This window comes from Acomys minous, assembly GCF_964271855.1.
Source record: "Acomys minous genome assembly, chromosome: 14".
Taxonomy (NCBI): Eukaryota; Metazoa; Chordata; class Mammalia; order Rodentia; family Muridae; genus Acomys; species Acomys minous.
The window spans coordinates 57,159,644-57,174,470 of record NC_140496.1 but is presented as its reverse complement, the minus strand read 5'-3'; the positions used below and the strand labels follow the sequence as shown (position 1 = coordinate 57,174,470).

General features: G+C 42.6%; 1 protein-coding gene across 1 annotated transcript in view; it reads right to left on the bottom strand.

Annotated features, from left to right (window-relative positions):
• The window catches only part of SPAG17 (sperm associated antigen 17), a 209,574-nt gene extending 195,773 nt beyond the window's left edge, over window positions 1-13,801 (bottom strand). Inside the window, exon 1 of the mRNA XM_084757928.1 lies at window positions 13,578-13,801. Coding sequence (XP_084614054.1) covers window positions 13,578-13,667 — 90 coding nt within the window. The 5' untranslated portion in view covers window positions 13,668-13,801. The remainder of the gene's footprint in view (window positions 1-13,577) is intronic.
• Window positions 13,802-14,827: the final 1,026 nt, after the last annotated feature.

Below are 14,827 nucleotides of genomic sequence, written 5' to 3'. Positions count from 1 at the left end.
CTCCAACTTTAGACCCACCCCATGGAAGAAGAGGCAACCCTTGACTTGGAGACAGGAGCCTAGCATAACTGTCTTCTGAGAGGCTTCATCCAGCAGCTGATGGAAACGGATGCAGAGACCCACAGCCAACCAAGAGGCAGATCTCAGGGATCTTATGGAAGAGTGGGAGGAAGGATTGGGGGAGCCAGAGGGACCAGGGACACCATGAGAAAACCTGCCGGGGGCTCACAGAGGCTGAACCACCAACCAAAGAGAGCATGCATGGCCTGGACTCAAACGCCTTACACATGTGTGAAGCAGATGTGCAGCTTGGTCTTCATGTGGGTCGGCTAACAATTGGAGTGGGTCCTGTCTCCCTAATCCTGTTGCCTGCCTTTGGATCCCTTTTCCCTAGCTGTGCTGCCTTGTCTGGTCTCTGTGGGTGAGGAAGCGCTTAGTCCTGCTGCCACTTGATGTGCCAGGGTGCGTTGGTACCCTTCTATGAGAAGGGGAGGGAGAGTGGGGGGATGGGGATGTCAGGGTGGGACTGGGAGGAGAGAAGGGAGGGGTCTGCAATCAGGCTTTAAAGTGATTAAATAAATAAATTAGTGAAGAGAAAAGAAAAAAAAAAGCTTACTGTGAGGCATGCTCTATAAAGCCTCATGTAATAGATAAGAGCAGTTGTGGGGCATGGAAATTCATTTTGACCAAGGAGAGAGAGAGAGAGAGAGAGAGAGAGAGAGAGAGAGAGAGAGAGAGAGAGAGACAGACAGACAGACAGACAGACAGACACAGACAGACAGAGACAGAGACAGAGAGACAGAGAGAGAGAGACAGAGAGAGACAGAAGTGAAAGCAGAAGAGGCAGGGTGTGAATATATTCACTGAAGAGCTACATGCTGTAGATATGTATATATAATAGTTAAAATAAGCGTTGTTTTATACTTGTAACAACCTTTTGAAGTACTGTGTTCATATGAAAAAAAAAAGCAAAAACAAAACCAACTTTCAGAAGTAATAGAAAGTCATTTTATTCCACTGTTTGAGAAATGGGATTTAATGAGCTGGGCTTATTCCAGCATTTTGTCCCCTTCTTTATGCATCTGTGCTATGAGGACATCATCTTATCCATTAGTTGTAGCCAATTAGAGAGGGCTGAAGAAAACAGGTGGATTAGCATTTGCTCAAAGTCATTATTGATGGTCCACAGTACTTTTGCAGTGTGAGCAGCATTTAGGAAAAGTGAGGTTAAAAATGGGCACGGCTTAATGAATGGAGCCATGTGGTCCTATGTTGAGTAAGTATTGGGGCTCTTTTAAGAATTCAGGGGTCTAAAGGTGTGGGATTGGGCTGCAACGAAGGCAAAAGGATGGAGAACAGCAGTGGAAGGAAGACGTTACAGAAACGGAAAGGCACTCAGAGCATACACATGGCCTCTCGGTGTGTGACAGGAAACATACAGGAGTCCATGGCGTTAGTTCCCAAATGGATCATTGGTTGCTGTGAGCATAACAGTGCCAGGGACAGGGAGGAGGGAGTGGAGAACACAGGCCTGAGACTGTTGTTGCAGCCTGGTACATACTCAAGTGTTTTCAGTCACCGGCCCCAGGGAGAAGCCGAGAGCTACAGCTAAACAAAAAGTGTGAGTAGAGGGAAGTCAGGGACAAGAGCCACCAGGGAGGAAAGCCCATGTTCCGGACAAGTCAAGTGTGCCTTTTAGATTTGTTTCTTTGCTTTGAGGAACATTTTGAATTCAAGTTTAAGTACTAATAATACGGACTGTGGCAGCCATTCTATAAACAAGGAGCCTACTCCGCCAACGCCCACCTTGTAGTAAAGCTACCGGGGCTGACATAAGAGACGAAGTGTAAACTTTGCTTTAGAGTTACCTCTACTAAGGAGGGTGGGGCCTGAGGTGGGGGAGGGCCTGGTGCCTAGGACAACAGTATGCCAAGCAGATCACTTATGTGAAAATAAAAAGGGTGAGCACACACAGAGAATGGAAGTACAGAAGCTAGAAGCAAGGCTCTGTGTCTCAGGAAGGACATCAATAGGCCAGGGGCTTCTAAATGTTTTCAATACTTAATATTAAAGAAAAATTAAGGGCTTAAGAAAAGGAATAATGGTGGCAATCGTTAGATAAATGGCAGTAAGTGGGGCCCAGGCTTTTAATTGGGACATTCATTCCACAGTGAAATCAACGACTGTGGGAGCAGGGACTTTGTGTGGGTAAAGGGGTGCGTGGGTTTCTACAGTCCCGTCCTGTGTTGTAGTGTTTTGTGTGTTTGATCACAGTAAAAGAATGGTGTACATCTGACAAAGGACTAATATCCAAAATACATAAAGAACTCAAGAAATTAAATACCACCAAACCAAATAACCCAATTGAGCAATGGGGCTCAGAACTAAACAGAGAATTCTCAACAGAGGAATATCAAATGGCTGAGAGCCCAACGTCTTTAGTTATCAGAAAAATGCAAATCAAAAGGACTCTGAGATTCCATCTTACACCCATCAGAATGGCTAAGATAAAAAAAAAATTCAAATGACACCACATGCTGGCAAGGATGTGGAGAAAGAAGAACACTCCTTCATTGCTGGTGGGAATGCAAACTAGTATAGCCACTTTGGAAATCTATCTGGCACTATCTCAGAAAACTGGAAATAGCACTACCTCAAGACCCAGCTATTCCATTCCTTGGAATACACCCAGAATATGCTCCAGCACACAGCAAGAACATATGCTCAACCATGTTCATAGCAGCCTTATTCATAATAGCCAGAACATGGAAACAGCCTAAGTGTCCCTCAGTAGAAGAATGGATAAAGAAACTGTGGTACATTCACATTATGGAATACTACTCAGCTATTAAAAACAAGGAATTCCCGAACTTTGTGGGTAAATAGATTGAACTAGAAATGATCTTAATGAGTGCATTAACCCAGAAGCAGAAAGAGTCAAATCATATATACTCATTTATATCTGGACACTAGCCCACGGGGCATGTCCTATGAAAGTTTTCACTTTCCAGGAAAGTGGGATAGAGGGGAGGACATCCTATTAGGACTCTAGGTGAGAGAAGTATGGGAGAATGGGGTAAAAGAAGGATCCAGAGGGTCCTAGAAACCTACAAGAAGAACATTATGTCAGGTGGATCTGGGCCCAGGGGTCCTGCTCAAACTATGGTACAAGCCAAGGACAATACGTGCAGTAAACTTTGAACCCCTACCCAGATCTACCCAATGGACAGGACATTCTCCACAGTTGAGTGGAGAGTAGGGTCTGACTTTCACATGAACTCTAATGCCCCATATTTGACCATGCCCCCCAGGTGGGGAGGCCTGGTGGCACTCAGAGGAAGGATAACAGGCTACCAAGAAGAGACTTGATACCCTAGGATCATATACAGGGGAAGGAGGCCCCCCTCAGTCACAGTTATAGGGGAGGGGAGTAAGGGGAAAATGGGAGGGAGGGAGGAATGGGAGGATATAAGGGATGACATAACAGTTGAGATATAATATGAATATTATCAATAAAAATGTCTTATGCATAAAAAAGTAAATAACTAAATCTCTGTTCCAAAGGTGGGGGGGAATGGTGTAGCCCTCCTGTCAATAGGCAATTATGTACTTCATGTCTGCATTGAGCTAGTGATTAAAAATGATGCATTATATTAGGGACAAATGAAAAGATATTTTCCCTCAGACAGTGTGAGAATATAAAATAATTCAATTATTGCAATTTACAAACTTCTGAAGCAAATTCTAGCTGTGAGAAACCCCGAGGAGCTCCAATCTCCAGAGAAGCCTGTGAATACCAGGATGATGAACAACATTAGGAGAAAAGTACATAATAGCTTAGCAAACCCCAGAGCTCTCTTCCAGGTTTGGTGACAGCTCTTCAGCTCAAACTAATGATCTTTTTCTTTGTATTGGTACAGAAGTCTTGACTCTAATACAAAATTCCAATAGAAACATATGTTCAAGAAGAGACTTGATACCCTATGAGCATATACAGGGGGAGGAAGTCCCCCTCAGTCACTGTCATAGGGGAGGGGAGTAAGGAGAAAATGGGAGGGAGGGAAGAATGGGAGGATACAAGGGATGGGATAACAATTTAGATGTAATATGAATAAATTAGTAAAATATATTAAAAAAAAAGAAAGATACATCCCAGGCCTCATACATTGTCACAAATAAAGCAGTTCATTTATTTCTCTCCTCTGAGTATCACCGGCTGTAGGGCAGGTAGGGAAGAAATGGAGAAAAAAAATGTAACCGTGCTAAAAATATCTTGAATCAAAGTGAAATTATCAAGGCAGCAGAGTAGGAAAGCCTGGGACCTCTTCTCCACACACAAACACCAAACAAGAACAACAAAAAGAAAAAAAAATATAAAACCTCAAAATTAAGATAACCCTTGAGAAAATATAGTCTCTGGAACCAAAGATTTATGGCACCAAATTAAACGGTGGTAAAGCAAGGTGTTTCTTGGGTGCTTTTATTCTTGTTTGCTGACTTGGGTGCTGTGGTTGTGACGTGGTCGGGATGGTGCATCCCGGCTCCTTCCCATGGGCAGAGCAGAGTAGAGCTTCTATTTGATTCTTTCTGTAGGTCGTAAAAAGGGCTGATTGTATCTATGATCCAGCGCTTATATCCAGGGAGAACAGAGAAGTGTGCACACAGGCTTGCAGAGCTGAAGGAGGCTGTGAAACGCTTTGAACACATTAAAGGTTCAAGGGAATTAAGATCCATAGATCCTGGGGAAAGGGATTATGGGTAGAGGTACGCTGTAGAATAGCAATGGCGCCAAGAGAAAGATGCTGTGAGATTGTCTGGGAAGCTCTGATGTTTACAAGCGGTTGGATATTCGGAGCAAATGGAAGACTTTCAAACTTAGACCCAGCTAGTCTGGAGGGCAGAGACAGCAAGAGAAGACCCGAGACTCATGGACTGTCACTGAAGGTTAGGGTATGTCCTAATGCACTGAACTCTTCCGTGCCCATCTGCAAACCCTGGAATGGTTACAATTTCCTGAGTGCCCTGTTTTTGACTAAACGGAAGATGTACGAAGAAGCGGGAAAACATGGCTTATTAAAATAACAAATCTCCATGAAGAAAGGTATGCATTGGATTTATTAGACAGATATTTCTAAACAGCTGTCTTAACCTGGTGAGAAAACTACAGGGAGTAAAGAAAGGAATGCCCAAATTCAAGGAGGATACAAATAAGTTGCCTTTGTCAGATGTAGGGTTGGTGAAGACCTTTCCCCCATCTGTATTTTGATGTTTTGTGCTGTGTACAGTGCCCTTTGCCTTACAGAAGATTTTCAGTTTCATGAGGTCCCATTTATTAATTGTTGACCTTAGAGCCTGAGGTATTGGTGTTCTATTAAGGAAGTTTTCTCTTGTGCCAATGAGTTCAAGGCTTTTCCTCACTTTTTCTTCTAACAGATTTAGTGTGTCTGGTTTTATGTTGAAGACTTTAATTCACTTGGACTTTAGTTTTGTGCAGGGTGATAAATATGGATCAATTTGCATTTTTCTACATGTAGCCATCCAGTTAGACCAGCAACATTTGTTGAAGATGCTATCTTTTTCCCATTGTATGGTTTTGGCTTCTTTGTTAGAAATCAAGTGTCCATAAGTGTGTGGGTTTCTTTCTGGGCCTTTAATTCTATTCCGTTGGTCAACCAGTCTGTTCCTACGCCAGTACCATGTCATTTTTATGACTGTTGCTCTATAATACAGCTTGAGATCAGGGATGGAGATTCCTCTGGAAGATCTTTTATTGTACAGGATTGTTTTTAACTATTCTGTTTTTCTTTTCTTTTCGATTTTCTTTCTTTCTTTTTTTTTTTTTTTTTTTTGGTTTTTGGTTTTTTGAGACAGGGCTTCTCTGTGTTTCCTTGGCTATCCTGGACTCACTTTGTAGACCAGACTGGCCTTGAACTCACAGAGATCCACCTGCCTCTACCTCCCCAGTGCTAAGATGAAAGGTGTGCACCACCACACCCGGCTCTTATTCTGTTTTTTCGATATATGAAGTTGAGAATTTATTTTTTAAGGTCTTAAAAATTGTGTAGCTATTTTGATAGGGATTGCATGGAATCTGTAGATTGCTTTTAGTAAGATGGCCATTTTTACTATGTTGATTCTCCTGATCCATGAGCATGGGAGATCTTTCCATCACCTAGTATAAAAAACTCAAAAAAATTAAACACCAACAACCTAAATAATTCAATTAAAAATGTGGTACAGAGCTAAACAGAGAATTCTCAGCAGAGGAATATCGAATAGCCAAGAAACATTTAAAGAAGTGCTCTTCACTAATCCTACATCCTACATCAGATTAATATCCAAAATATATAAAGATCTCAAGAAATTAAACACCACCAAACCAAATCATCCAATTAAAAAATGGAGTACAGAGCTACAGAGAATTCTCAACAGAGGAATATTGATTGGCTGCGAAACACTTAAAAAATGGTCAATGTCCTTAGTCATCAGGGAAATGCAAATCAAAAGAACTCTGAGATTCCATCTTACATCTACCAGAATGGTTAAGACCAAAAATTTAAGTGACAGCACATGCTGGCGAGGATGTGGAGAGAGGGGAACACTCCACTATTACTGGTGGGTGTGCAAACTTGTACAACTACTTTGGAAATCAATCTGTTGCTTTCTCAGAAAAATGGGAATAGTGCTACCCAAAGACCCAGCTGTATCACTTCTGTGCATATACCGTAAGGATGCCCCATCATACAGGAAGGGCATTTGCTCAGCTATATTCATATCAGCTTTACTTGTAATAGGCAGAATCTGGAAATGACCCAGATGTCCCTCAACCAAAGAATGGATAAAGAAACTGTGGTACATTTACACCACAGACTACTACTCAGCTATCAAAAAACAAGGAAATCTTGAAATTTGCAGGAAAATTGATGGAATTAGAAAAGATCATCTTGAGTGAGGTAACCCGGACCCAGAAAGACATGCATGCTATATAGTCAATTATAAGTGGATATTAGCTCAACATAGATGTCCTCTGAGAGACTCCACCCAGTGAGGGATTGGGACAGATGCTGGGACTTAAAGCTGGACTCCAAGCAGAGTGCCAAGATTTGTGTGGAAGAATGTGTGTGTGTGTGGGGGGGGGGGAATATAAGGGCCGGGAGGGGTCAGGAGCTCCACAGGGAGACCATCAAGACTGGCAGATCTGGACACAGGGGTCCTGCACAAACTGATGCATCAACCAAGGACAAGGCAGGCAGAGAACCAAGACCCCCTTCTCAGATATAGCCAAAGGACAGCTCATTCTCCACATGAGTGTTTGTGTGGTGGGGACTGCGGCTGCCCCTTGGACATGCACTCTGGTGTCTATGATTTAATCCCTGCCCCTTGGCAGGATGGCCTTGTGGGCACACAGAGGAAGAAGACATACTATTCAAATGAGACCTGATAGGCTGTGGCCAGACAGTGGGGGGAGGAGGCCACCCCATCAGAGGTCCAGGGAAAGGGAATAGTGCAGAAGAGAGAGGGAGAGTAGGAATGGGAAGTTAAGAGCGAAGAGGATAACAATCACGATGTAATGTAAATAAATTATAATAAATAAAAAATGATAAAGGAAGCTATTATTTTGATTTTCCACCTAGCTATTTTAGAGGGGAGAGAGAGAGAGAGAGAGAGAGAGAGAGAGAGAGAGAGAGAGAGAGAGACAGACAGACAGACAGACAGACAGACAGAGACAGACAGACAGAGACAGAGACAGAGACAGAGACAGAGACAGAGGGGGATTATACTTGTAAATAAGATGCAAAAGCCTCAGTTCTGAAAAAACACAGCATTTGAGCTGAGAACTCTGTGGAAGGGGTTTGCCCGCAGCCTTGAAGAGGAAGTGTAAGAAATTCTGCAAGCTTGAATACTGACTATTTGAAATACACAGTCTAAGGAGCACAGAACACAAACCAGGATGGAAGGTCCTGACCACATTGCGGCCACACCACCCAAGGCAGCACATGAGAATAAAAACTGTGAACGAACTCTTTGCTTACCACTGCTTTATTTGTGGCCTTGGATCTTTGACTGATTTTTAGATTCTACACTTTCTCAAGGGCTATTTTAATTTTAAACTCTTACCTTCCCCAGCTCCATTATTGTTGTTTAATGTTTCTTTGTGGAAATAAGACACTGGGGCTTTTCCTAGTCTGTTGTATTGAAACATGATCTTGGGGTAGGAAAACACATTTACGTGAAATATAATATCAGCTAAGGGGTTTCTATCTAGAAGAGTTAAAACAATTCTTTTGCAATTTGATAATAAATCACCAAACAGATCAGTTTATAAATTGGCAGAAGAAGAAATATGGATGGTTGAGAAGGATGTGTTAACACCATTAATCATTAGAGAGATGAAAATAAAGGCACAAGGAACATATCACCTCACGCCAGTCAGGATCATTACAAACAACACCAAAGAGAAATTCACCCAAACGACAACAGCAACATACCCCAGAACATTATATACATCGGAGATGATGTAAAGAACTTGAATCTTTCGTGCATATCTGGTAGGAAGGCAAAATTTAGCCATTATGGTGGATCCTCAAAAAAAAAGCAACAAGAAAAAGGAAAAAAAGTCTTATGTGCCACATGATCTAGCTAACCCACTTCTTCACAGATTCTCAGAACTCAAAGCAGGAACCCTAGGACATTTTTTTTGTATACTATATTACCAACAGGAGTATTCACACTAGTGAAGGAGAGATACCACTCTGTGTTCACCAATGGATAGGTGGTTCAAAAAAGTGTGGTATGTATCTTGAAGAAAAAGAATTCTAACCCACAGTACAAAACCAAACCATCAAAGATGTTACGCTAAGCAAAACAAGCCAGCCATACAAGGCAAAGGCTGTACGGCTATCCTACATAAAATCTTTTCAGAGGTCAAGTTCAGACAGAGAGAGGAAAGGCAGCTTCCAGAGGTTGGTATTATGGTTTGAGCTTCCCCACCTGAAAGCTTATGGTAAAATGTAGTTACCTTCAAGAGGCAGTTTGGGCAAGTGGACACCACTCCCACTCAGTTTTTTTCACAGGAGAAGCTTAGTTGCCATGTGCCACCCTCCACCGTATTATGGTGCAGCCTGGGCTCTTGGTGGATGCTGCCACCATGTTTTAGCACGTACTAGTTTTCAGATATGCAGGAAAGAAATCTCTTTTCTCTGTAAATTATCCAGTGAAAAAATGTTTTGTTACAGTAACAGGAAACAGACAAAGACAGCTGGGGTGAGTAAGGGAAGGGAAGTGAGCCTCGCTTAAGGAACGCTACTAACAGGTGACTGGCTTTAACATATCTTCCCCCTTCACTGTGGCCAATGGCATGTGCCTTGACAGTTACATGGAAACATTTTCATTTATATGATAGTCTCCATCCTCTGGGGCAATATTCCAAGACACCTATTCACTGCCTGACACCGTGGATAGTGTTGAATCCCATGACTTACTGCCATTCCTGTCTCAACTTAGCACTTACCGTAGACATAACACTTTTTCAGTCTTGACAGTAATAATGTCTTTTTCCTTTTCCTACAAATGGGCTGATAGAATGCCCGTTCTCATTTCAGTCAGTCTCAGAATCTACTTGCTTTCTTTCCTTACTAAATCAATAACTCTTTCCTTTTCACTTAAGGGATGTCCTTCTCAGCAGTTTTTGGTACATCCTCATCACCATGATAACTGCCCCTGCGCCATGAGGCTAGTGTCACGTGAAATGATGGTGAGAGGTGGTGCAATGTGAATCCTCCTGCACTGCACAGCAGTGTGTTTGACACACCAGATGGCTTCGAAGAGATGAGTGGGCGAATTGCACATGCACTGTGGACACAGTGGGCATAAGGGTGGCTCATGTCATAGGTGAGACGGAGTGGGATATGGTACAGGATTTGGCAGCGCCACTAGGAAGGCTGTGCAGACTCACATCTACAAGTGCTCTATTCCATCTATTTCCACTTGATGCTTCCAGACCACAGCTGGCTGAGGACAGCTGACATCATAGGGAGTGAAGCATCAGATAAAGAAGGAATGACTGTGGCAAAGCATCTTTGTGGTGCTAAAGCCATTACAGATCACACATGTGTCACTGTCACTCACATACCTATGTTGTTATTTTTAGAGTCTCGGTGACAATGCATCTAAGCCTGTTTTTTTTTTCTTTTCAGATTTGAGGTGTGATGTTTCATACCTATTAAGAAGTGTCTTGGCAGATGGAGAGCAAAGTATTTTCCTGGCCACTCAAGCCTACTTGTGTCATCCTGTGCTCTATTCTCCCCTAGCTGCTTCGTGATTGGATGCCTTCTAGTCTTTGCCACCATTTTATGTTTTGGAAATAACTAAAATGTACTGAAACATTGAGATGAATTCTGTCATGAGGGGCCAGACCTCCAATCAATTAATCAACTTACCTATTAATGATTGCTATAGATGTAATAGGGAAACGAGGCCAATTTATCAGAACCAAATTGTGAGCTTGGCTCTTCTGCTAAATTCCATTGTAGTCTGCTCGGAAAGTGAGATCAGAACTACTATTGATTTGGATTCATCAGTAAGGTAACCTGAAAACTATCTTCTAGAACACCAGAGGACCACTACATTGTCTTCCATGCCCCACCCCAAAACAAACATTAGCACATGAATGTTCAAGCACACATCTGTACATGAATAACAGCATATTCTCAAGATATGTACTACATGTAGAACTTCTTACCAAACCTTATCAATGAAGAGTTCATACACACACGGACATTTTTAGCCAAAGTCAGAGTCAGTTACTCTCATGGTTAGACCGTGCATTTAGGCATTGAACTACTAGGCCGATGTGAGGATTTTCTCTAAAAGTCAAGCTAACAAAATATGGGAGGAAGTGGAAGACATTCATCTTCTTCCAATAATAACAAAAGATGTATTCCAACAAACGGAAGAAAACTGAGTTCATTCACTTTGTGGCTAAAGCCACATATTATTTTGACTTGCAATTATATCTACTAGAATAGAAGATTTATTGAAAATATATTGTTTGAACAGGATCAAGAAAGCTGATTATTATTTAATATTTTCAAACCATGAGGAAAGATAGTGTGTGTAGGTTTTCAGTTCAACTAGGAAAATTACAGCTTCATGCTTGCAGAACTAGATTAATGGTGTCAAGTGCCTCCTCCAACCCTGTGGCTCAGGCAGACATGCTCACTCAAAGCCCAACTTGATCAGCATCATTTTTAAAAAAAAAAATGGAGAAAATCAGTTTGGCTAGTTCTGACTTGCGAAAGCAAAAGCGAGGGTACTTTCACAGAGTGATTTGACACACATCCTTGAGAACCCAAGCACATAAGTGGGGATTATAGAGTTGACACCCTTCACTCTCGAGTTGTTGAAACCACGCAGAAGACTTACAGTAGTGATGCATGACGTCACAGCAGCAACAGGAGTGTCAGACTATTTTCATGGGACTCACCAGGACTAATTTTGATATCAGAGAGAATTACTTCCCAGGGAGGAAGAAACACTTGCATTGGAAAACAGGGATAAATAGGCAACATTTCCCTGCAGGGCAGCACAAGATCCTTATCTCCGAAATCTCTAGTAAATCATACACCCATGTACAAAATGAGAAACCAAGCCACACCCGTTCTCCACTTTCACAAGAGGTTCCCAATGGCAGGCTGGCAGTTCCAGAAGTACCCTTTCTCTCCCCACGTCTCTACTTGGGCTTAGAAACATCAGAGCCTAGACATGGATTTCTGACTGCTGGTGTCAGAAGCCCCTGGGTTCCTCAGTGAAGATGGGCAGAGATGGGTGGAAACTGGACCAGTATGCACCTGGACCCTTCAATTTGAGTCATAGATTGTTGTGTGCATTTGTGGCAACGTGCAACAAGCAGGTAGTTCCTCTGATCTCCTATGCCTTCAAAATGGATGAATATATTCATATATTCTGAATATATATTCTTATGTAATTGCCCTGTTTTGTTTTCCATATACGTATTTTATATGTATGAGTGTTTTGTATATATGAATTTTATGCGTATGAGTGTTTTGCCTGCACATATGTATACCTACCATATACGTTCCTGGTGCCCACAGAGGCTGGAATAATGTGTAGGATCCATGGGAACTTGAGTCACAGACAATTGTGAACTACCGTGTGGGTTCTGGGAATGAAATCTTGGTCCTCTGCAAGAGATACAAGTGCTCTTAACCACTGAGCCCTTCTTGACAGCCCCAGAGGAAAACGTTTGATTCAGTGGCATGGAGTATGTCCTAATTTGTTTCATCTGTTGGCTCGATAGAGCCTAGAGTCATCTGAGAGAGTCTCAGATAAGGGATGGCTCACAACAGAGGGGCCTGTGGCCATGTCTGTGTGACACAGTCTTAGTAACTGATGGATGGAGGAGGGTCCAGCCCACTGAAGGAGGCGTTATCCCCTGGGCAGGTGGGCTAGGGTCCTGGGAAAGAGCTAGCTGAGTGTGAACCAGAGTCAGAAAGCAGAATTCCTGCAGGGTTTCTACTTCCAGTTCCTTCCCCCACGTCCCTCAGTGGTGGACATTAAAGATGAAATAAACCCTTTCCTCTCCAAGTCGCTATTGATCATGGTTGTTTATCAAAGCAAGCCATTACATATGAACATTTTCTTTTTTTCTTTTTCTTTTCTTTCTTTTTTTCTTTCTTTTTCTTTTTTCTTTTTCTTTCTTTTTTTCTTTCTTTCTTTTTCTTTTTTTTTTTTCACTATGAATGACAGCTTATTCAGTTATTTTCTTTACAACTGAAACTCTGGGAATTCAAAGTTAACATCCTTGCCTGTGAGCTTCTTGTACACACCAGGAAAGGTTTCCACCGTGTGCTCCGCGTTGCTCTGCTGTGCTTTGTTTAAATGACCCTTTATGAGCCGGCTACCGTCCAGTTTCACATGGATCCTCTTACCCACAATTTCACTTGGGAAGACCAAGTCCTCAAGGATGGCGCCATGTACTGCTGTCAGGGTGCGACTTCCGGGCCCTTCTGCTTATTTTCTTCTGGGTCTCTTTCTATTTTTACGGACGCTCGTCCTGGGTCCTGCCTGTTTACATCCGGCATTTATTAAAATATCGCTGTGGGCGGGGCCACAGATGATTAGCCATCAAATAGGAAGGAAAGAGTTCAGGAGGGTAACAGTCTCACTGCAACTGGGGCACACCATCTGGAAGCCTTTCCTGAAAGGCCCCCTCCCCCGAGCAGCCCCTGTCCTCACACAGATCTGTCATCGCCATTTGAAATTGCAGGGCAGAGAGTCTCTTCTTGTCTTTTTTTTCTTCTGATGCTGCCAACTGAACCTAGGGCCTCCCTCAGCACTACCACTGAATACACACACACACACACACACACACACACACACACACACACACACTATCCCCAGCCTTCATGTTCATGTTCACTTCTTTGTCAATCCCTGCCTGATCAGGATACCATGTGTGATTTGGGAAGTCTAAGGACCTGGCAGAGCAGTACTGAGCCGAGCGTGCTCCAAGCTCCCTGTGCCTGGGCTGAGGACACTTGAGAGGCTAGGCTTACCTGGTTCAAATGTGCAGCTATGAGCGAGGGTTCCCAAACCTTAGAGTTTGCGCTCCCAGCGGGGGGGCCTTTCTCCTTCTTGGGTGCCATAGGAAGGATGGGAGGTGCATTGGCCTCAAAACTGGGCTGAGGCCAGGTCTGAGCGTCCCTGACACCTTGGTAACGGAGACCACGCCCAGTTCCTGAACGGATCCCGCTCCCTTCCCCCCAGACCTCTTCCTAACCCTCTGGTCAACCGCTACCGTTTCCATAGTAGCAGAGTTTCCCAGGTGCCGCTTCTAAATGCTAAACTCCAGGAATCCCAGGGTAAATGTGATGATTTTCCAACGCGAAGAGCTGGCCTACTAATTTAATTTATCCTTTTCCACTCTCTGCTTCTCTTGGGTCTGGTCCGAATAAACAACGTGTAGAAACTCAAAATTACTCATCCAGGCTTCCTCCACTAAGATTCCTTTGGTCCAGCCAACCTCGCATAGAAAATGATAGCAAAGTCACCAACGTGGTTTGCAACCTCTAATCTACTGGGCACTTCCACACAGAGTTACCCCTCCCCACCTGCTGTCTTGTCTCTGTGTTTCTCTGCTCTGCCTAAACAGCCCCTTTAAAGCGGTGGTTCTCTCTCAACCTTCCTAATGCTACGACTCTTTAATACAGTTTCTCTTGCTGACCCCAACAGTGAATTCTTTTCTTTTTTTTTCAATTGTGATTCTTTATTTGAATATTAGATAGGCAGATTATAACACACTAACACACAACAAAACAATAAACAATAAAATGGAGGTCCTTGTAGTTTTTTAATTTGTTTTTTGTAGGGTATGATCCTTAGACAAAGAACTACAGGCAATGATTTTTTCCTTCTTAAAAGTTCCAACTAACAAATAAATAAAACTAAATACAATTACATAATGCCTAGATATTGATAGCAAAAGACAAATGCTTACTTTTGGCAACATTTGATCTCTGAAATAATTATGAAGAAAACAAAGTCCCTGTGGTTGCCATGTCATTTATGAACAAGTACTTTTTTTTTTATTCTTTAGGATGTGTTTATCATTATGTCTGGATGTCTGGAAAATGAAGTGGTTTTACAAGTCTATGTATACTCCAGGAATCCTGGATCCCTTGGCCATTGTGAGGATTAGTTTATGAGATTGTTATTCAGCTTCACAGTGAATTATTTTCATTGCTACTTCATAACTGCAAGTTTGCTACTGTTACAAATTATAATGTAGTTATTTTTGGAGACAGGT